Source organism: Myodes glareolus, chromosome 1, assembly GCF_982192425.1.
Source record: "Myodes glareolus chromosome 1, mMyoGla1.1, whole genome shotgun sequence".
In the NCBI taxonomy this organism is placed as follows: Eukaryota; Metazoa; Chordata; class Mammalia; order Rodentia; family Cricetidae; genus Myodes; species Myodes glareolus.
The window spans coordinates 59,121,297-59,144,306 of NC_142026.1; the positions used below are offsets into that span (position 1 = coordinate 59,121,297).

Here is a 23,010-nt window from a genome sequence, read left to right on the forward strand (position 1 = left end):
TTACCTCATTCCCCTATTGTGTGTGTGTGTGTGTGTGTGTGTGTGTTGATAGGGTCTACCTAGTCCTGGTGTGCGTGTGTGTATTCTGAGACAGGTCTTTAGGTAGCTAAAGATGACCTTCAACTCCTGAACCTCCTACGTCTACCTCCTAAGGACTGGGATTACAGGCTTGTACCACCGTGCCCACCTAGATAGACATCAGGCTCCTTACTCTCTCAATGTGACGGCTGTGAACTGACTGCGGAGACATTCAAACTTACGCCTGTGGGATCTCTTAAGTCTTTGAAAACTCCACCTTGTCCCTGAATGTTGAATGAGTGAGAGTGAGTGGCTGAACTTGTCACTGGGTTGGAGTAAGGCTGATGTGATGCAGGGAAAAGGGTCCACCGGTGAGCGATCTAGACCCCGACCAGCATCAGTAGCAGACGACAGTTCTTTCCCAGTGAGACCCGCGGTGGCAGTCGAGGTTCCGCCCCACGTTCGTCACATCCGGTGAAGGCGTTGTTTTGGGCTTTCCCTGGGAGGTGGAGTATCGGTTAACCCCTTGGTGTCCGGGCGGCCTGGAGCCTTTGCGGGCCCGGAACCCACGAGTTGGGGCTCCCCAGCCACACCCCTCGTAGGATTTAAAGGGGAAGGTGTGGCCGGACGGGCCGAAGCCCGAGCCGAGGGAGCGGGCATGAGGCGCTGCCCGTGCCGGGGGAGCCTGAGCGAGGCGGAGGCCGGCGCATTGCCCGCCGGGGCCCGCATGGGGCTGGAGGCGCTGCGAGGCGGGCGGCGGCGGCAGCCGGGACTGCAGCGACCTGGGCCCGGAGCGGGTGGCCCGACGGGACGGCCAGTGGGGGGCGGGCCTCAGGCCTGGACTGAGGGGTCCAGCCTGCACTCTGAGGCGGAGAGGACCGACTTCAAGCCTGTGCGGTGTCCGGACAGTCCGCAGGCAGAATGCTGTGAAGACGGACACGCGGTGTGCGAAGCAGCTGGCCTAGGAGCAGAGTCGGAGAAGCCCATCCAACATAAGGAGCTAGACGGGTCCAGCCTCCAGACGCATCCAGAAAGGAACAGCCCTTGGGCGGAGATGGAGATGGCCGGTTCCCGGACAGATGGCTTTCGAACTGATCCTCATAGATCCGATCTCCAGTCTCAACCAAAGAGAGGCAGCCTCTGTACCCAACCAGGGTTTGATGAGTCCTGGACCGGACTGGAAAGACTCGAGCGGTGGCAGACTCTGCCAGAGAGGGACAAGCCCTGGGTTGATCACCTCCGGACCCATCATAGCACGTCCAAACTCCAAACTCACCCAGACGGAGTCTGCCCCTCACCTGAACCAAGGTCTGATGGCCACTGCAAAGAACCATCCTCGGATGGTTCCAGTACACCACATGACCCCGACGGCTCCTGGACAGAGTCCCAAACTCATGACTCCCTTATACGACAGAGTACTCAGACAGCCTGGAAACAACCTGGAAGGGATGATTTTTCAACACAAGAAACTGATGGTGCCTGGATTCAATCTGGCATTGATGGTCCCTGGGCTGACAGCGTTTTGGGGGAGTCCAATGGAAGTGATCCATTAGAGGAACCAGAGCCGGGGGAGTTGGTGGCTAACTTGTGCTCCCACCTGGAATGCAGCTCCCTGTGTCCTGTGCCCCGCCTTATCATCACCCCTGAGACTCCTGAGCCTGAGGCGCAACCGGTGGGACCCCCATCCCGGATTGAGGGGGGCACTGGCGGCTTCTCCTCTGCCTCCTCTTTTGATGAATCTGAGGATGACTTGGTGGCTGGAGGCGGAGGTACCAGCGATCCGGAGGACAGATCTGGAGTGAGTAGGACCCATTCATCCCAGAACTTGCGCTCCACCCCAAAGCTCTTATCCTCCCATCCTTTCTGCCTTGGCTTAGAAAGTGTTCTTCCAGGTTACTCTTAGCTGCCAACAATTACATCTCTAGCTATCTCTTCCATGTATTGACCGCCTCCTGACAACCAAGTTGCTAACCATTTTATGAACCCCCTGCTCTTTCCCCTTTCCTGTCTGTCTTTCTCTTTCCCCCTTGGTTACTTGTTCTTGGGAGCGGTCTGCAGTGGAGATTACTGGCCGCCTCTGCCTTGCCTAGGAACCTCTGACATTGTACCATTGTGTCTATGTGGATACACAGTTTTACATGAAAGGTCTATGACTTCTGTTGTCCTCTGGAGGGGGTCACACACTCAGCTCTGAAGAACACCAATAAGGTAGAAGGAATGCACACTCATCCTCACTCACATGGCTTAATTGAACCCTTGGCCTCTGTCCTCCCCGCCTCCCCCAAACAGGGTTTCTTCCTCTGTGTAGCCCTGGCTGTCCTTGTACTCAACAGAGACCCGCCTGCCTCTGTCTCCCAAGTGCTGGGATTAAAGGCGTGCACCACCACCGCCCAGATACTTTTTCCTCTTCTTTAGACATTCTCCTGTAGCTCAATCTGACCTCAAACTTCCTACCTGTGAGTCTGACCTTGAACTCTTGATGATCCAGTCTGCTGCCCTAAATGCTGGGATTATGGACGTGTTCCACAATGCTGTGCCCCACACTCCATTTCGATAAAGTTTGTTCTGCAGACCAGGTTGGCCTACAGACTGGACTCCAATTTGCTACGCTCATCCTGCCTCTGCCTTTCAGGAATTATGGACAGGTGTGTGCTCCAAACAATACAAATTTGTTTATATTCACTGTGAAGCAAGGCTGGCTTTGAACTTGTGGCCATTCTAACGCCTTAGTCCTTTTCTTTACTTTTTGTTTAAATTACTTACTTTATGTGTGTGATTGTTTTGCCTGCATGTATGTATGTGTACTATGTGCATGCATATGCTACCTGGGAAGGTCATGCAGAGTGGGTTTAGATCCCTTGGAACTGGAGCTACAGATGGTTATGAGCCACTGTGTCAGTGCTGAGAATCGAACCCCAGCCCTCCACAAAAGCACAAGTATTTTGATCCATTTCTCCAGCCCCCCCAATAAGCCTTTTCAGGTATGAGCTGACACTGCCTCCTGCCTCCAGCTTTCACTAGATGTTCAAAGGGCCAACCATATAGTCAGGAATATCCAGGTGTCCGACATGTATCTAGGTTAGCCGTGAACTTATGACAGTTTTGCTACCTTGAGCTTCCCAGAGGCTGGGATGACAGGTATGAGCCAACGACCCCGTTTGCTCCAGCTTTCACTAACTACTCAAAGGGGGACTGCAGAGATGGCTCAGTGGTTAAGAGCACATAGTGCTCTTGCAGAAGACTCCAAGATCGATTTTCAGCTCTGTGGGGTGGCTCCCAACTGTCTGTAACTTCATTTCTAGGAGATCCAACGCCTCTGACCTCTGTGGGTACCTGTAGTCAGTCACATATACCTGTCCACACCCACATACACATAATTAAAAATGCAATCTTGAAAAAAAAAGGTCAAAGGGCAAAATGCTCAGGGATCCTCAGCCTAGCTAGGTACCACCCTGTACCCAGGCTGGCCTTGAACTCTGATACCTCAACCCTCCACAGTGCTGGAATTATAGGCGTGAACAACAGGATGGCTATTCTTGGCTTTTCATTAGCTGTTCAAAGGGCAAAATGCTCAAGGATCTTCAGCCTACCCAGGTACCCACCTAGTCTCCCTATCGTTCTCTGCTCCCCAAGGGGGCCCCCTCAGACTCTTATTTACATCTTCCACCTTCATCCCTGGCTTGGGTGCGGCTCTTTCCCGATGAATCAGAAGAGCAAGCAGGGCAGGTTCAGGGAGGGAGAGGCAGAGCAGACGCAGGTGTGGAATAGAGCTCCAGGTGGGGTTCAGAGTCCGGCTGCTTGCCAGGTTGTCTGAGGAGTCCTCCTACTGGGCTTGGGCCCTTGGAGTCTACGTTGATCCCCCTTCAGCTAGTGTACCTCCCTCAGGGACGTGTTCACACATGTGGCCCCAGCTGTGAGAAACAGACCTGCCTGGACGCGCTAGTGCCCACACAGAAGAGCCAGCCCTCCAGGGCTTTCTGCCACGGCGCTTCCCTGTGTCTACACTCTCTCATCTCCCTGACATCTCCGCACAGCTGAACTGGGACTGGATGACTCATAACAGCACCGTCATCGATGGCTGCAACTGTCACACGCATGCATGCTCCGCTAGTTTATTACGCCTCGCGCGGCCCTGTGACACATATGCTATTGTTATCCCCCCCCTTTTTTTTAATAGATGAAGACATTGAGGCACAAGAGATGAAATCACTCATCCAAAGGAGGTCACACACTTAAGATTTAACCCCCTAGAAGCCAAGTGGTGGTGCACGCCTTTAATCCCACAGGCAGAGGCAGGTAGATCTGGTCTATTAGTGAATTCCAAGCCAGCCAGAGTGATGACATCATGAGACCCTATCTATAAACAAAGATTTAGCCCCTAGGCATGGTGCTGTGGCTCACCAGCATTTGGGAGACTGAATCATAAGATTAGCGAAAATCTGAAATGTATATGTATGTGCGTGCGTGCGTGCGTGTGTGTGCATGTGTGTGTGTGTATTTCTAGCCCTTCTCGTACACTAGAAGCAGTAAGTGCCTGCCTAGATCAAGTAGTCTTGTTAAGTGGTACAGGCTGACCTGTCCTGACTGTAGCTATATCCCTGCCTGGCCTTTAGTTTAAGGCGATACTTTTGCCTCAGCCTCTTGAGCGCTTGGATTCCAACTGTGCTCCTCCATGCCCAGCTCAAAGTACTTTATGCTTCTTTACTTTGCTGTTTTGTTTCTTTTATTTATGTATTATGTTTATTTAGTGTGTGGATGTGCACGCGCTGCAGCATCCACATGAGGGTCACAGGACAACTTGGGGAAGTTATTTGTCTCATTTTACTGCGTGGGATCCAGGGATCAAACTCAGGCTGTCTGGTTTGGCAGCACGTATTTTTTCTGCTGAGCCATCTCACTAGCCCGTTCTCTCTCTCTCTCTCTCTCTCTCTCTCTCTCTCTCTCTCTCTCTGTCTTTCTTCCTCTCTCTCTCCCTCTTCCTCTCTGTCTCTGTCTCTCTGTCTCTCTCTCTCTGTGTTACTGAACCTAGGACCTTGTGCATGCTAGGCAGGCACTATACTATGTTCTCAGTCTTCTTTTTCAGTGTTTCCTTTGAGCAGGGTTTTCCCGTGTTACCAGGCCTTGAACTTGGTATGTATTCCTGGCAGGCTTGAACTTACCATCCTGTTACCTCAGTCAGCCTCTCAAGGAGCTGAGATTACAAGCCTGTACACAGTGCTTCCTTGCCTATCCTCCCTCCCTCCCTCCCTCCCTCCTTCCATCTCTTTCTATTCCCATTTGTTTTGACATTGGGTCTCACTGTGTAGCCTAGGATGGCCAGGAACTTAAAGTCTGCAGCTCTCTGTGTGTGGCTCTTGAGTCCCAGATGAGATGAGCATTCTTCTCATTTTTGTTTTATAGGTGGGGAAACTGAGACCCAGAAAGGCATCTTATACTTAGTATTGGCTAAGTCAAAAATCACAATTTTGGACTCATTTCTAGCCAAGTTTCAAGCTTTTCATGTTAGCCCTTTTGGCCTGTGCATCTGTCTCCATCTTGCCTTTTTCCTAAGGCTTCTTTGTCTTGAATTCTTCATCTTTCCAGAAGTTGCTTCAGTAGCCTCACTCCATCAGGATCCTTCCTCGGCATTCCTGAAGCCATCAAGAACTAAAGGCTGGGTGGGTCCCACTGCTGTCCTAATTGTCCCGCCCCCTTAGGACCCTCTGCTGTCCTAATTGTCCCGCCCCCTTAACCCGGAGGGCACGCTATCCACCCGCCCACCCGTCGCTGCTGTCTGCCTGCTTGTGTCCTCCCGCTGCTGACAGTCCCCTGCTTCCTTCTCTTTAATTTTGAAATCACATCTGACCTTAGTGTCCCAGCTATGTGCCCCCCCCACTTTTGTTTTTAAAAACAAGGTCCCATAGCTCAGGCTGGCCTTGAACTCCTAATCCTAACTGACCTTCTTTCCTTTCCCCCATCCTGTTCTAAACAGATAATTGTTTCTGAAGTCCTGTGCTGCTGGGGATACTAGTAATCAAGACAACCCCCCGCTTTAATCTTCAGAGACAAACATGAGACCAAAACATTATTCTCATGACTCTCAGGGTTAAGACAGGGTCTCAGCATGTAGTCCTGGCTGACCTGGAACTCCTATATAGACTGGATTGACCTGGAACTCACAGGGAACTGCCTCCCTCAAAACACAGATGCTCTCCAGAGATACTAGCAGCTTGAGTGGCCAGGGCTGGATGAGAGCAGTTTAGGGGATTGTGGGAGTCTCTGGTATACAGTTGGTCAGATTTAAGGTATCAGAGAAGGCTTCCTGGAGGAGAGGACATGTGAGCTGAGACCATGACAAGCTGTTTGTTGATTAAGATACACTTAAAAGAGAAAGGCCTGCAGAGTGTAGCTCAGTAGTAGAGCCCCTGCCTAGAATCCCCCAGTGAGGGGTTGGGGTGTGGCTCAGTGGTAGAACACTTGTGGTGAGCTTGCAGGAGTTTGGGGTGTCATCTCCAGTTTTGGTGAACTGGGAGGGAGGCTGAAACAGGATACTACATGCTTATGATAATAAAAGACAGTGTCAAGTAACCTTTATTCCAAGCAGTGTTTTTCGGGACACCTGCTGTGTCACCCCAGGTGCTAGAGACACACTTGTAACCCTGCAGTCTTCCTTCCCCATAAACTTCAATCCAGCTGAAATGCAGTGGGTAAGCCCCAGGGCAATGGGGTGAGAGTAGAACCAGAAACCCAGTGCTGTGCCTGGTGACGTTAGGCCAGTGGCTTCACCCCTGAGTTGGTTTCCTCCCCTTTGACACAGACAACAGTCTTCCTGGGGCTGTTTTTAGGATTAAATGGGGGTATGGCACACAGAGTCTTTGTCATGGTGCCTGGAATGTTCCAGGTGCTTAGTAAACAGGAACCTTGATTAATCATCTCCTCCCTTCCTGGATCCCATGCTGTCCTACACCCTGACTCCCTGCTTAGCACCTGGCTCCCTCCAGTTTGCTGTCTGTGGAGAGCTGGGAGAAAACATGTCCTTGACCCTGGGGGCTACACAGGGTGAGCACACAGCTTCCTTCCTTGTAGGCTACCGACTTTCCCAGTTCACACTAAGGGCTCCCCCTACACGCATGCACGCACGCACGCATGCATGCCATGCGCCTGAATCAGATGTGAAACGGCATGAAAGAGTTGATTGGGTCCTGCTGTGTATGTTTTCTTTTGAGCAGTGATGGGATTAGGTCCAGAGCCCTGTGCTGTGTCTTCACACTTCTGCCGAGCTACACCCTAGCCCTTTTCTGGTTTTCTGTTGCATCCCTCTTCTGGCCTCTCCCTCCACCCCAAACTCTTTTCTTTTCCTTTCCTCTCTGTTTTTCTCTCTACTATTCTTCTGTGGTCTTTCTTTTTCTCATTACATTCACTGTGTTTCGGTCCAATGGCAGCTTCTGGTTCTCCCCTTCTACTATGTAGGTTCTGGGGACTGAACTGAAAGTCTTCAGTTTGCCAGCAAGCGCTTTTACCCTCACCCCTACCCCCTACCTCCAGCCATCTAGCTGGCCCTAATTTTTGTTATTCTGAAACAGTTGTAGTGGTGCATGCTCCTGATCTCAGCACTCAGGCAGGCGGGTGAATCTCCAGGGTTCAAGGCCAGCCTGGTCTACTTAGAGAGTTCCAGGACAGCCAGGACTACTCAGAGAAACCCTGTCTCAGAAAACAAAAACAAAGCGTAATAAACGAGTATTTTATATTTTATTTATTTATTTTTGAGGCACGGTCTCCCTGTGTCACTCTGGCCAGTCTAGAAGCTGTGTAGACCAAGCTGGCCTTGAACTCACAGAGATCTGACTGCCAAATGCTGGGATTAATGGTGTGTGCCACGCCCTGCTGAGATTTTGTTTTTGGAATTATGTCTATATTTGTGTAGGGGTGGAGGTTGCACATGAATTTAGGCCTATGGAGGTCAGAAAAGGGTGTTGAGTCCTCTGGAGCAGGAGTTACAGGCAGTTGTGAGCTGCCCCGTGGGGTATCCAGTGTGGGTAACTAGGGTCATCTGTAAGAACAGTACATGCTCAACCTCTGACCCTCCTCTCTAGCCCATCTATATAGTGGGGCTGGAGAGATGGCTTGGGGTTCAGATCGCCTGCTCATACAGAAGACCTGGATTCAGTTCCCATAAACTACAGTTTGAGGGGAGTCGGTGCCTTTTTCTCACCTCCATGGGCCCTAGGCATACATATGATTCACATATGTGCATGTAAGCAAAACTTTTATAAATCAGATTGAATTTTTTTTTTTTAAGATCTGCTATGGTAACAAATTGCCCCCAAATCTGAATGAATTAGAACAACAGCAAAAGGGTTTTTTTTTGTGGGTTTTGTTTGTTTGTTTGTTTGTTTGTTTTGTTTTGTTTTGTTTTGTTTTTGTGGGCTGGGGGTCCTGCTCTATGTTGTCCCCCTTTAGGGGTCGAGACCTGTTCCCTTGCCCAGCTCCCCACCTCCAGCATGGAGTTGAACATGGAGCATCTGGATTGGCTCACAGCTTCCACCTGGAAGTAGCACTTCCTGTTACAGTTTGCTGGCACAGCCAGTTCATAACCTCAGTTCAAGAGGACAGAGAGGGGGCTGGAGAGGTGGCTTAGCGGTTTCCGGAGGATCCACATTCAACACCAGCATTCATGTGGTAGCCCACAACTGTCTGTAACCCCAGGATCCAACACCCTCACACAGACAGAACACCAATAAAATAAAAATAAATAAATTTTAAAAGGCGGGGGTGGCTAGAGAGATGGCTCAGTGGTTAAGAGCACTGACTGCTCTTCCAGAGGTCCTGAGTTCAGTTTCCAGCAACCACATGGTGGCTCACAACCATCTGTAATGAGATCTGATGCCTTCTTCTGGAATGCAGGAATACATGCAGATAGGACACTATATACACAATAAATAAATTTTTTTTAAAAAGGACACGTGTCTGTTAGAAGGGGGATAAGCAGAACCCTTGGTGACCAGCCCTCTGTCGGCCGTTGTCATCTGTCATGTGTCCCTCTCTGTGGTTGGCCTTTATTCCTTCGCTCCTGCCTCTATGGTTTGCTCCAGATCTGACCTTATTTAGAGACTTGACTTCACATTTGGTGACTGTGAGTTTTAAGGTATACTGAATTTTGGTGATTGCTACAGTAACCAGACCTAGCCTACCCTATCTTTCCTGATATGGCAAAGACACAGAGACAGAACAAAGAAAGTAATAGAGGCAGACTCTTCCCCTCCAGCTGGTCTTATGGTGTCTGGATGAAGTGGGGTTTGATGACCCCAATAAGCTTGGGAACCATAGTCTCTTGAAGCCCCCAAGAGAGTACTTCCCTGGCCTTAACCCATACCTCATGCTTGCCCTCCCTACAGAGCAAGCCCTGGAAGAAGCTGAAGACAGTTCTGAAGTACTCGCCCTTCATGGTCTCATTCCATAAGCACTACTATCCCTGGGTCCAGCTTTCCGGACATGCTGGTGAGACTGGGGGAATCTAGACAGACAGACAGAGCCTGACATGGGTGTGCGGGCTCGGGGAAGTGCTGTTCTGTATAGATTCAGTGCCTTTACTATCACTGTGGTGACAGCCCCCACCCTATGAGAAACAGTTGACCTCGTCATTATTTTATCTTATCTATTTGTTTTGCCCTTGCTGGCCTAGAATTTACTTCTTAGACCAGATTGGCCTTGAACTCAAAGGTCCTCCTGCCCCGCCTCCCAAATGCTGGGATTAAAAGATTGCACCACCACATCTGGTTTGGCACATGTTTATTGTTTAGGCTGAGGTGGGGAATTGAAAAAATAAAGACCAGCCTGGGCTATATAGCAAGACCTTATGTCAACAAAGCAAAGTAAAACTGTCCCTTTTGTCCAAAAAAAAAAAAAAAAATTGGAATTCCACCTTCGCCATGTATGTGTTCCTGATAATTCCAGTGTTGTGAAATTTATTTATTTCCCTAGAGTCTGTTGTGAAGTTGACACTTGCCTTGAATTCACTGTGTATCCTGAACTGGGCTCAAACTTGCGTCAGTCCTCCCACCTGAACCTTCTAATTTCTGGAATCATAGGTTCGAGTTATGGTGTCTAGCATGAATTACCCAGTGGCCGGTCCCTGGGGAATCAAATGCAGGTCTTTTGTGGAGAGCCATGTTGTCAACTCAGCTCTCATAGAGTTCCCTCAGAAGACAAGATCACTCATTTAAAATTACAAAACAGGGCTGGTGAGATGGCTCATCGAATATAGGCATTTTCTGTGCAAGCCTGATGACCTGAGTTGAACCCCTGGAAGCCATGTAGATGTTGAAGGAGAGAACCGCCTCCACAAGATGGTCTTGGCACGGACTCACCCCTAATCGCACCATGCACAGGTTCACACAGAATAATAACAAAATATTTTTTAAATTACAAAATTGGATCTGATGAGGTGGCTCAGTGGTTAAGAGCAAGCATTGCTCTTAGAGGCCTGTGTTGGGTTCCAACATCCATGCTGGGCAGCTTGCAGTCACTTGTAACTCCAGCTTTGGGGGATCGGATGCTTCCTTCTGGCCTCTGTGAACACTCTCACACATCCATTAATATAAAAGTAAAAATAAATATTTTCTAAAATTACAAAATAAATAATGGTATATGCTGTAAATAGGACCCTATATAAACAACAAAGAGTAGAAATAAACCCATCTAAAGAAAGCCAGGTGTGAGCTGGGCACGCGAGCCTTTAGTCCCAGCACTGGGTGGCAGGCAGAGGTAGGCGGGATCTTTGAGTTTAAGGCCATCTGTCTCAGAACAAACAAACACAACAGAAAGGGAGGGAGAGACACCATTGCTGGGGTGTCCGACAAGATGGCAATGGCTGGTATGATACATACCGGGTAATAGGGGTGGCAGGTCTCGGTCTGACACAGTCTCCTCTTGGTCTTGCTTCACACAGGGAACTTCCAGGCCGGTGAGGATGGTCGGATTCTGAAACGTTTCTGTCAGTGTGAGCAGCGCAGCCTGGAACAGCTGATGGGAGACCCCCTGCGGCCTTTTGTGCCTGCTTATTATGGCATGGTGCATCGGGATGGGCAGGCCTTCAATCAGATGGAGGATCTCCTGGCAGACTTTGAGGGCCCCTCTATCATGGACTGCAAGATGGGCAGCAGGTGGGATTGGGGCAGCCATGGCACAAGGTCAGGGTAATGGTGGATAATTTTGAAAATAGGGCCAAGTCAATTCAAAGTACCTATATCAGTGTGCATTCCTACCAGTGGTGCATGAAGGTTCCAGGTGTGCCGGCCTGCCTTGAGGGTTCCAGGTGTGAGGGTTCCAGGTGTGCCGGCCTGCCGTGAGGGCTCCAGGTGTGAGGGTTCCAAATGTGCCAGCCTGCTGTTCCTTCTTAGTATTCTTGGTTCTATCTTGGTATCACTTGTTTCATTAACTTAAACTATGGGATATATAATGGAATTACATTGTATTTGAGTATTTTTCTGGTTTTTTTTTTTTGTTTTGTTTTTCTTTTTGAGAGTATTTCCTGTAACCCAGGCTGGTCTCAACTCAACCTGGCTGTGTAGCCAAGGATAGCCTTGAGTGTCAGGTCCTCCAGACTTCACTGCCTAAGTGCTATCTATGATTGCAGACATATGGCACTGTGAGGTTTATGCTGACAATGAGACCCCGAGGGCTTTGTGCATGTTAGGCCAGTAGTCTGCCAACTGAGCCACATTCCCAACCCCTAAGTCAGAGTTTTACTTATTTGATTATTAGTTCCTAGAGCTAAGGACTCACTTTAGTTGTAGTTGTTACTCAGTCAATACTATCTTTTGTTTTATGTTGGTGCTGGGAGTTGAATGTAGGGCTTTGTGCATGCTGGGCAAGCCCTGTTAGCTACATCACTGAACTACATCCACAGCCCTGGGATTATTTGTTTTGTTTTTTACTTTTGTTTTTGAGACCAGATCTGTTGTATAGCCATCGCTGGTGTGGAATTCAGTATGTAGATTCAGCTAGTCTCAGACTTATGGCAATCCTGCTGCCTCTGCCTCCTAAGTGTTAACATTGTAAATATACAACACTGTCTTAGGGTTTCTGTTACTGTGAAGAGACACAATGACTACCGCAACTCTTATGAAAGAAAACATTTAATTGGGGTGGCTCGCTGTGGTTTCATAGGTTCAGTCCATTATCATGACAAGAAGCATGGTGGCATGCTGGCAGACATGGTGCTGGCTACATCTTGATCAGAAGGCAACAGGAAGTCAACTATGACACTGTGAGCAGCTTGAGCATATGAGAACTCAAAGCCCACTTCCACAGTGACTCACTTCCTCCAACAAGGCCACTCCCTTTGGGGGCCATTGTTTTCAAACCACAACCACCATGCCCCATTCTTTCTCTTTTTTATTTCATATTCTGTATTTAAATCCTTTGTTTTGCGTACATATAATGCACACACACACAGAGTGATATGTGTATATTTTCTAACTTTCCCGGTCTCTCTTTTTTCCCCCTGGAACCGAGGACCAAATCTATGGCCTTGCATTTGCCATTTCACTCTCTTAATACCATTAATTCTAATAACAAAATATCTGCAATTCTTTATTCTTTCCTTGAACCCTCTCCCAGTTGGGAGCGGGCTGGTTACAGACACTTGCTGCTCTTCCAGAGAACCTGTGCTGGGTTCCTAGCACCCATGTGGTGGCTCACAGCAGCTTGCACCTCCAGCCCCAGGGGACTCTAATGCCTGCTGCTGGCTTCCGAGGGCTCCTTCGTGCACATGATGTCCATATATCCACACGTATTCACACATATAGATAACAAATAAATAAGAAGTCTTGTCTTAAATTCCAGCTCTCAGAAGGCAGAAGTAGTTGGATCTCTGTGAATTTGAGGCTAGCCTGGTCTAAACAGTAGTTCCAGACCAGGAAAGCTACATAGTGAAACCCGGTTTCAAAGTTAAATGAAATAAGAAAACTCTGGTGAGGCTTATGAGACAATTCACTGGGTAACCACTCCTGCCACCCAGCCTGACAGCCTGAGTTCCACCCCCAGCACCCATGTGGTGTACAAACAACCAGTTCCTGCGAACTGTCTCCTTAGCCACATAAGCATGTTCCCTCTGCAGTAAAAATACATGTTTTTAAAAATATGAAATTTTTAAAATTTAAAAAATTTGCTGTGAAATTGGAAACTTTATACAATAATTCGAAAATCTGAAAACTTCAAAATCAGAAGTAATTTTGGTTTCAAGTATCTTTTATTTATTTTAATTTTCCTTTTATTTATTTATTAAATTTTATGTGTAGGCCTGGTTTATGTCTGTACCATTGTTTGTACCTTGTGCCCAAGGAGTCCAGAAGAGGGCTTCAGATCCTCCGGACCTGGAGTCACACAGTTGTAAACTGCCATGTGGGTGCTGGGAATTTTTTACTAATTATGTGTGCAGATGTTGTGCCTGCACATATATTTGTGTGCCTTATACCCAAGGAGGCCAGAAGAGGGTGTTAGATCCCTTGGGACTGGAGCTGCAGACACTTGTGACCCACTTTGTGGTGCTAGGACTGGAACTCAGGTCCTCCGAAAGAGCACAGTGCTCTCAACTGCTAAGCCACCTCTCCAGCTCCTGGGCCCCGGTACTTTAGATAACTGACAGCCCAGCCAAGCAGCAGTGAGCAGAATGCCAGGCATTGTTTTTGGTGTTGCCGTCGTTAATGGCCTTGTGTTTGGAAAGAGTCTTTGTCTACTAAATAGCATGAAACCGTTCTCCATTTCTCCCATGAGCTTTATTGTTCTAACTTGTGCAGCTTACTGGGTTTTGTTTGTTCTGTTGCTTTGAGACAGTCTCACTATGCATCTCTGGTTGGCCTTGAACTCACAGGCCAGCATCTGCCTCCAAGTTCTGGGCTCAAAGGCCATCCCTGTCAGGAAGTGCAAGCCTTCCAGCTTGTGCCTAATGGTTTGCTCTGTCACATCCTGTGTGCTCAGGACCTACCTGGAAGATGAGCTGGTGAAGGCACGGGAGCGACCCAGGCCCCGGAAAGATATGTATGAGAAGATGGTGGCAGTGGACCCTGGGGCCCCCACTCCTGAGGAGCATGCTCAGGGTGCAGTCACCAAGCCCCGATATATGCAGTGGAGGGAGACCCTGAGCTCAACTTCCACCCTCGGCTTTCGGATAGAAGGCATCAAGGTGAGGGCCAGGAGTGAGCCAGTTTGTTTGGCACTCAAAGTTCTGGGATTGGAGCAGTGGACTGGCTTCTTATGGAGCATGGGTGGCAGGGGACACTAGAAGGGGCAGACCCATGTCTACAGAGTCCAGATAGCCCAGTGTGGGGAAGCCCCCACTTCCCATCCCTGTGTGTAGCAGAGGCGAGTGAGGTTTCTTTATCTACTGGAACATCTTCATATACCAGCTTCTCTTTCCCCAAGTCCAGACTTTTCTGTGTCCCTGACTTCCCTGACCTCCCAGACCTGACCCTCTTCCCTCCATTCTGGAATGCAGTGGCTGGAAGAGTCTTTTAAGTTTTTATTTCATATATTAAATATACTTGGAAAGCTGGATATCATAGCTTATACCTTTCATTCCCATGAAGAGGTTAAGGCAGAAGGGCATGCAGCTTCAATCCGAGTTCCAGAGTAAGTTTAGGACTAGCCCGGGCAACTTAGAGATACATTGTCTCAAAAATGAAAAGCTAAAAGAGAAAAAAGAGACCTGAGGGGGTGGGTGTGGCTCAGTGTTAGAAGACTAAGCATATGTGAGGTCCTGGGTTCAATTCTCAGTTGCACTACACAAACAATACCAACTAAATAAAGACTGGAGCTATAGCGTAGTAATAGAGCACTTGCCTAGCACGTATGAAGGAGACACCACTCAGATCTCCACCCCTCATCTGTTTGAATAATTAATCACATAGTCAGTAAGCCAAAATGGCTAGGTGTGGTGGCTCATGTCTGTAACCCCAGCACTTGGGAAGTTGAAGCAGGGATCAGGAGTTTGAAGCGCAAAGAACTATTGCTCATTTATTTTGTGGGCCCCAGGTCCTACACACCCAGAGTCTAGGAACTAGATACCAACACATGAGGTCTCTGAGGCTGAGGCGTGTAGTAGGACTTGTTAAGCTGAGTGAGGTAGTGCACTTGGGAGAAGGAGGCAGGAGGACCAGGAGTTCAAGGCCAGCCTGAGCTCCGCTGGGAGTTTTTCAGTCAGCCTCAGATATACAGGACTGTTGATGGACTGGCTCTAGCTACTCTGCTAGAGAGAAGCAGAATCGCGGCTGAAGCCAACTCCCAGTCCCCTAACAGCCTGTTTTGCAAGATGAGCTCAGCCGTGACTGTTTTGTTAGATGTGGGAGGACAGGCTACATAAAAGTGAGGCAGGGGACTGGGTCGAGTTGGGCCAGGCAGGTGGACTCTTTGCCCTGAGTAGGGGTTATCTTAGTTGGTGGGGTACCCTAGGGAGTACCTGAGGTTGCCCAGCGCTGGGGTGAAGCAGCACACATGACAGCACTTCACCTCTTGCTTTGCAGAAGGCTGATGGGACCTGTAACACCAACTTCAAGAAGACACAAGCACTGGAGCAGGTGACGAAGGTGCTGGAAGACTTTGTAGATGGAGACCTTGGACTCCTGGTAAGTGGGACCGTTATCCTGACCTAGCCACTAAAGACAGCCACCATTTATTGTTGCTTCTGAGTCATGCTCCCTTGCTTTGGGCTGGGCTAGGTTGGACTGGCCTGCTCCTGGCCAGTCTTGCTCACAGTCTGCCGTCAGCTGGTGGGTTGGCTGAGACTAGCTGTTCCCAGCTAGCATGGCTTTTATGTCTACCTTGGTTCATGGCCTTATTCGGGACTTGGGTGTCTGTCTATTCAATATAGCAGGCTAGCCTGTGCTCTTCTCACCATGGGAACAGGAAGCTAAGATAGTAGGTGTTTTGTATGAGGCCCCCTGGTGCCTAGGCATAGATAGCATGACCACATTCTGTTGGGCAGAACAGGTCCTATCATAAGAGAGACCAAGCCCAGCTCAGAGGAAGGGGAAACTGACTCCACCCCTCATGGGGGAGCTATGGGGATTGGTGGGACTTATTTAACCTGTCTTACTCTTGTGTGCACTACCTTAATGGCTTCACGCCAGTACTCCCTCTTCCCGCCACTTCCTTGGTTCCCTTTATCCCACCTTGACTGACTGTCCAGGATGAAAGGGTGAAGTCTCATCTCAAGGTGTCTCACCAAGGGCTGCATTTCTGTGCTAATGAGCCACACTCCCTCTCACACTCAGAGAAAGTACGTGGCGCGACTGGAGGACCTCCGCGAGGCTCTGGAGAACTCTCCCTTCTTCAAGACCCACGAGGTGCGAGCCCTGGGTGCCATAGGTGTATGTGGCCTCCAGTTTAGGGGATTCATGCAGGGAGGGAGTGGGAGCATGGATTCAAGCCAGGCGGTCTGGGGATAAGGCTGACTCTTCTGTGTAACTTGGGGCTCTCCTCAGTCTCTTTATTTCCAGGGCTGGGAGTTAAAACCAGGGTTTCTCAATCACTGTGCTGAGCACATCCCCTGTCCTTGCTTTCTTTCCTTTGGGGGAGTGGCGTGATCTTTTGAGACACAGTCTCGTGTAGCCCAGAGTGGCCTCCTAGTCACAGTCTTCCTGTCCTAGCCTCCCACAGGGATTACAGGGAAGAACACCACACCCAGCCTTCCCTGCAGACAGTCTCATGTGTTGACACAGGCAGGGGTGGTGATACCCACTCCTAGGACTGCTGAGGGTTGCGAGTCCCTGGGAAGCAGCATTCACGTTCTGTACTCCGGGTTCTTAGAAGTGGAAGCAGTGTGTGACTTTAATGGTGTGTCTCTAAGTGCCTCCCTTGATGTGTAGTTCTTGCCTTTTCTTTCTGCTCCTAGCCTGTCTCTCTTAGCACTGCTCTTTCATGTTTTTATTTATTTGTGGGTGGGGCTAGTGCACATTTGGAGGACAGAGGATATGTGATAGAGTCTGTTTTCTCCTTCTAACATGTGGGTCCTGGAGAGCAAACTCGGGTCACCAGACTTGGCAGCAAGTGTCCTACCCACTGTGCCATCTTGCCAGACCAGAGGGGTTTTTGTTTTGTTTTGTGGGTTTCACATAACCCAGGTTGGCCTCAAACTTGCTGTGTTGCCTAGGCTGGCCTAGAACTCCTGATTCTGTTGCCTCAGCCTTCACAAGTGCTAGGATTGTAGTTGTAGGCCACTGTGCTTGTTGTCACCCTGTGTCTCTTAGGCAGCTTGAATGCTCGGAGGCTGTCTGCTAGTCAGAGAAGTGATGGCACCTCCTTCTTTCCCCTCTTGTCAGTGATGTCTCTGACTTTTCTAGAAAGCCCTGAGCTGGAAGTCTTGTTTGTACAAGTCTCAGTCCCAGCTCTGCCTCTCCTTAGCCTCCTAAGCCCAAGCGGCCACTCCGGGAGGCTCCTGGAGCATGAGTGACAGCAGCAGTCATGCGGACACTGAGGAGGGTTAAGTAGGCTAATAGATTAGAGCCCAGCCCATTGTAAACCATCATGCGTGCCAGCTGTCATCATCCTGTTGGTTTTGATCAAATGTCACCATTGTCTCTGTTACTATCTTCAGGCTTTATGTGGAAGTAGAGGCCTCTCCTCTCCTTCTGCTTGGTTTTGCTGGCCCAGTGTCTTGCCTCCATCTGAAATATGAAATTTCACATAGAAATTGGCATTTCTAGTTTCCCTAAGACATAGCAGTCCTAGATGCTTGCCATATAGCAGCAGTATCCAGGCCTGAATGGTGTCTGCCTCTTTTCTGTTTGTTGCTGGGGATTTGAACCCAGGATCTCATGTCTGCCAGGCAAGTGCTCTACCACTGAGCTACATTCCAGCCTCATACCCTCCACTATTTTATTGAGATGGGCTTACATAGCCCTGGCTGACCTGGAATTTGATGTGTAGCTGAGGATGCCCTGGACTCTTGATCCTTCTGCCTCCACCTCCTGAGTGTGGGATTATGGATGTGTGTCACCATGCTTAGGGGCAGACATGCTGCCAACTGAAATATAGCCCCACACTCATTATGTAGACTAGGTTAGCCTCTTTAAGTTCTTATTTTGAGACAGTTCTTTTTTTTAAATTAATTTATTTATTATGTGTGCAGTATTCTGTCTGCATGTATGCCTGCAGGCCAGAAGAGGGCACCAGATCTCATTACAGATGGTTGTGAGCCACCATGTGGTTGCTGGGAATTGAACTCAGGACCTTTGGAAGAACAGGCAGTGCTCTTAACCGCTGAGCCATCTCTCCAGCCCAAGAGACAGTTCTTTTTTAAAAAATATTTACTTATTTGTTATATATGCAGCATGTTTACCTGTACACCAGAAGAGGGCATCAGAGCTCATTACAGATGGTTATGAGCCACCATGTGGTTGCTGGGATTTGAACTCAGGACCTCTGGAAAAGCAGTCAGTGCTCTTAACCTCTGAGCCATCTCTCCAGCCCCTGAGACAGTTCTTAAGTTGCCCAGGTTACCCTTGAGCTCACTCTGTAACTGAGTCTTTAGGCCTTGAACATTTTCTGTCCTCCTGCGTCAGCTTCCCAAGTAGCTAAGACTAAGGCCTGTAATCATGAGGCCTGGCAGCATCTGACTCTCCAGACAGGCTCCTGTTCACCTGTCCAGGAATTGGGGTCTGGGAGCAAGATGGTGTTGAAACCTGCTGTAAGACAGATGGAGGTGGAGGGGCCTTGTAAAACCTACATTAGATGATGGAAAGGCAGCAGCTGTTTGTTTGTTTGTTTGTTTATGAGAAAGTGTAACTTTAGGCACATGCCTTTAGTCCCAGTACTCAGGAGGCAGAGGCAGGCGGACAGAGGCAGGTGGACATCTGTGAGTTCAAGGCCAGCCTGGGCTACAGAGCAAGTTCCAGGACAGGCATCAACACTACACAGAGAAACCCTGTTGTCTTTAGAGTATGTGAATGTTGGATGGGGTGTGTATGTGCCATGGTACTCTTGTGGAGGGCAGAGGACACCCTGTGGGAATCATTTCTCTCTTCTGCCATGTGGGCCCCAGGAATTGAGCTTAGGTCATCAGGTTTATTTTGAGCCATCTCACCAGCCTATTTGGTTTTGAGATAGAGTTCTACTTTGTATCCTAGGCTGGCCTTGAGCTCATAGTTGTTTGCCTGTCTCTGCCTTCTGAGTGTTGGAATTAAAAGTGTGTGTTGTGTCACCATGACTGGTTCGGTGTCTTTTTTGAGACAACTTTACTCTGGAGCTTTGGCAGGCCTGGAGCTTACTACCTAGCCGAGGATGACCTCAGATTTGCGGCTGTCCTTCTACATCTGCCTTACAAATGCTTGGATTGTGGACATGTGTCACCACACCTGCTCAGCAGTGACTGTATCTAAAACAAGTAAATCGAAGCGCCACTAACAGCACCCACCAAAGTGTGCACAGCCCCCACTGAGGTGTATCTCGAGGCAGACACTGGGAGGCACTTTATGAGCCTGTGGGCTATAGGGTGCTATGTGACCCCAGGAGGTAGTGTTACCAACTTCCCCATTCTACAGACAGGACACCAAAGCCAAAGGAAGGAAGCCACTTGCCTAACGTCATCAGCCACAGCCCACTGGCCCTAAGAAGCCACTGCCCTATTCTGGAGAAAGTTTTCCATCTCTTCTGTCTGACCTGAGTTCTCTGACCCAGTCACAACCTTGACACCATTTGAGTTTGTGCTGTGGCTTAAAAAATGATGACAGCAAATAGCCCAGCATGCTGGTTCACAATGTTCTAGTACCTGGGAAGAGGAAGCAGTAGGGCTGGGAGTTCAGGCCAGCGCATGGGGGAGGTGGAGGCAGGAGGATCTGAAGTTCAAGGGTATTCTTGGCTGTATAGATAGTTGAAAGCCATCTGGGACTATGTAAGACCCTATCAGACAAACAAGAAATGAGAGATAGAAAACGGAGGCAATGGGCTAAGGATGTAGCTTAGCCTGTGAACTCCTGCTTAGCTTGTTAGAGGCTCTGGACCATCCCAGAACACACACACACACGATAACTGGTAACATTTATTGTGTATTTGTTGTGTTCTAGGAACTATTTGAAATGCCTTGTGTATGTAAATTATACTGTTATTCTCTGTTTGTATCTGTGGAAGCAGAGCCCCAGAAGAGGGTAAAATGCTTGCCTAAGGCTGCACATCCTAGAAGTAGCAAAGTCAGGATTTGAACGTGGGCGACCTGATTCCTGAGTGTCTGCTTTACTGCTCATTGGGGAATAGACTGGTAGTGCCTGCTCCTCTAACTACTTCTCTCTCACTGACTGTTACAGGTGGTGGGCAGCTCCCTTCTCTTTGTGCACGACCACACCGGCCTGGCCAAGGTCTGGATGATTGACTTCGGCAAGACAGTGACCCTGCCTGACCACCAAACGCTCAGTCACAGGCTGCCCTGGGCCGAGGGCAACCGTGAGGATGGCTACCTCTGGGGTTTGGACAATTTAATCCACCTCCTTCAGGGGCTGGCCCAGAGCTGATCTCATCAGCTGCTGCTAGGCTCACTTGCAAGATAGCATGTGTCTGGCTGGAGGAGCTCTAAGATGTCGGGCCTGAGGCTGCTGATGGAAGATGAAGTATTTCAAGGTGTCACCAGATCAGTGTGGTCTCAGGAGCTTTGGGGGACCTGGAAACACTAGGCTCCCTTACAAATGGGGAACAAGACAGGTAGAGTTATAGAGTTAGCAGAACATGAATGGGGTATCCTGATAAGCTAGGAAGCTTCCAGGGGAGTACCAGGGGCCACAGCTAGAACCGTGAACCCTGAGCTGGCTTTCTGAGCACAGAGCCTCAGCAAGTTAGCGTCTGTTCCCCAGAGGATGGGGCATATTTGTGAAGACCTGCAGGAGCTACTTCCACCTAGGGCAGTGACAGCCTCATCTGGAGGTCATTCAAGTGCTGAGAGGAGGGTGTGACAAGAGGGACACCTGCTGATGCTGCCCTAGGCCTGATGCTACAGTGTGGGAACACAGCTTATCCTCCTCCGTGCTTGTTCCTCTGTGGGCTCTTCAGGCTGCTGCAGAGCCACCTGTGCCAGCACTGTGACCATCTTCCTTCTGCCCTAGACCCCGGGGCTCTCCAGTGAGGCAGGGGAGGAGGTTTCTCCTTGGGAACTAGAGCTGCCTAGCTTCACTGTGTAAATGTCCCTACCCATACACAGAATGAACTGCCAGGTTGCCCAGAAGCACAAGTGAGTGGGGCTTCTGGCCCTCACCATGGGCTACCTGGTTCTAACCAAAGACTGTAGAACTCTGGAATGGGGCAGAATCCACTCTGTCTCTGTGCTGCAGCACCTCTCCAGAACCTTGGCTTCCTGGCCCACACAGATGGGCTTGGTGAGGACAGGAACCTACCTCTTCCCTAAGCCCTAACGTCTTCCAGGGCCAACATGTCTTCCTTTTCTACTGACTGACTTTATATATATTTATAAACGAGATAGTTAGCTGGGGTGGTGTCAATGAATCCAGGCGAAATGACTTTATTGGGCCTCCCGCCCACAATGGCACCTCAATAAACAGGACAAAGTCAATACTGTGGATATTTTCTTGGCATCTGGGTATGTGGGCTCAAATTCATACTCTTGGGTCTTCATGCTGGGGTGGGATAATGGGGTAGTGGTCACCTTGGGAGAGGAAGGCTGAGGAGGTCCCTCATTCATTTAAGACCCAAAAATGCCTTTTTTGTTTGTTTAGATTTTTTAAAAAGGATTTATCTCCGGGCAGTGGTAGTGTGTACATTCATCACAGCATTCAGGAGGCAGAGACAGGTGGATCTCTGAGTTCGAGGCCAGCCTCATTGGTCTACAGAGTAAATTCCAGGACAGCCAGGGCTACACAGAGAAACCCTGTCTTGAAAACACACACACAAATAAGGAAAAAAATATTGGTATTTGTATGTGTGTGTATGTTAACTATTTGTGTTCAGGCGCCTAAGGAGGCCAGAAAAGGGCACTGGACCCCCTGCCCCCAGGAGTTGGAGCTACAGGTGGTTTGGAGCTGTCTGAGGTGGGTTCTGGGATCCAAACTTGGGTCCTCTGTGAGAGCAGCAAGTAGTCTTAATTGCTGAGCCATCTTTCCTGCCCCTTTCTCCTAATTTTGAGACAGGGTCTCACTGTAGCTCAGGTTGGTCTGGAACGTGAGGTCCTCCCATTTGGCCCCCAGACTGCTGGAATTACAGGCATGGGCCTCCACACCCAGCTTCTTTTATTTTTTGTTGTTTTGAGACAGGGTCTTGCTCTGTAGCCCAAAACTGTTTGGTACTCACAATGTAGCCCAGGCTTGCTTCAAACTCACCTTGACCCGCCTAACTCAGCCTCAAGTACTGAGATGGTATGTGCCACCATGCCTAGCCTGTACTGCTAGTCTCCTGGGCCTGGCTTTATGCTAGATACAGGGCTCCCAGTGCCAACCAAATATCAGGGTCAGGATTCAGACTGCTGCACACCCCACTCACTGGTGACTACATATTGTACCATACGCCTCACCTAAAGTGTGATATTTTGCTGGGAACATCACAGCAACCCAGACTTGTTCCTCCCCTTCTGAGTGGGCATACCGGGTGCCGATTACTTTCTTTATAGTTGGTTCGTTAGGACAGATAAAGTAGGAGGCACACACAGCTGCTTTCTATGTGATTTAAAAGTTACAGTTCAAGCTAGCCCTGAACTTGTCACGTAGCAATGATGAGCCTGAATTGATTCTCTGGCCTCTACCTTCCAAATGCTGGGATTATAGGCCTATACCACTATCCCAGCCTTCGGCAGGATGTGGCATATGCAAGGCTAACCTGGACTGCATAACATAATAAGACCTGTCTTTCAAAACAAACAGGCCAGAGAAATGGCTCAGAGATTAAGAGCCTTGGCTGCTCTTCCAGAGGTCCCGAGTTCAATTCCCAGCAACCACATGGCTCAAAACCCATCTATAATGAGATCCGGTGCCCTCTTCTGGTCTGCAGACATACACGCAGGCACTATGTACAACACTATCCATA

The 23,010-nt window shown here is 49.2% G+C and overlaps 1 protein-coding gene across 2 annotated transcripts; it reads left to right on the forward strand.

Annotated features, from left to right (window-relative positions):
• The first annotated feature begins 549 nt into the window (after positions 1 to 549).
• On the forward strand, positions 550 to 21,547 carry Itpkc (inositol-trisphosphate 3-kinase C). 2 transcript variants are annotated; one of them, XM_048441260.3, is made up of 7 exons: positions 556 to 1,816; positions 9,393 to 9,495; positions 10,946 to 11,159; positions 13,978 to 14,182; positions 15,519 to 15,620; positions 16,269 to 16,340; positions 20,295 to 21,547. In XM_048441260.3, exons 1-7 carry the CDS (start codon positions 677 to 679, stop codon positions 20,496 to 20,498), a joined length of 2,040 nt encoding a protein of 679 aa, XP_048297217.3. In that variant the 5' UTR covers positions 556 to 676; the 3' UTR covers positions 20,499 to 21,547. The 2 variants fall into 2 exon arrangements, with proteins under 2 accessions (XP_085549913.2, XP_048297217.3); XM_085693787.2 differs by lacking the exon at positions 16,269 to 16,340 and having other exon boundaries at positions 550 to 1,816.
• The last annotated feature ends 1,463 nt before the right edge of the window (positions 21,548 to 23,010 follow it).

Coding starts and splice junctions, on each gene's coding strand:
- Itpkc (XM_048441260.3), top strand. CDS start 677: ATGAGGCGCTGCCCGTGCCGGGGGAGCCTGAGCGAGGCGGAGGCCGGC. Junction 14,183..15,518: donor TTCGGATAGAAGGCATCAAG/GTGAGGGCCAGG, acceptor CTTGCTTTGCAG/AAGGCTGATGGGACCTGTAA. Junction 15,621..16,268: donor ATGGAGACCTTGGACTCCTG/GTAAGTGGGACC, acceptor TCTCACACTCAG/AGAAAGTACGTGGCGCGACT.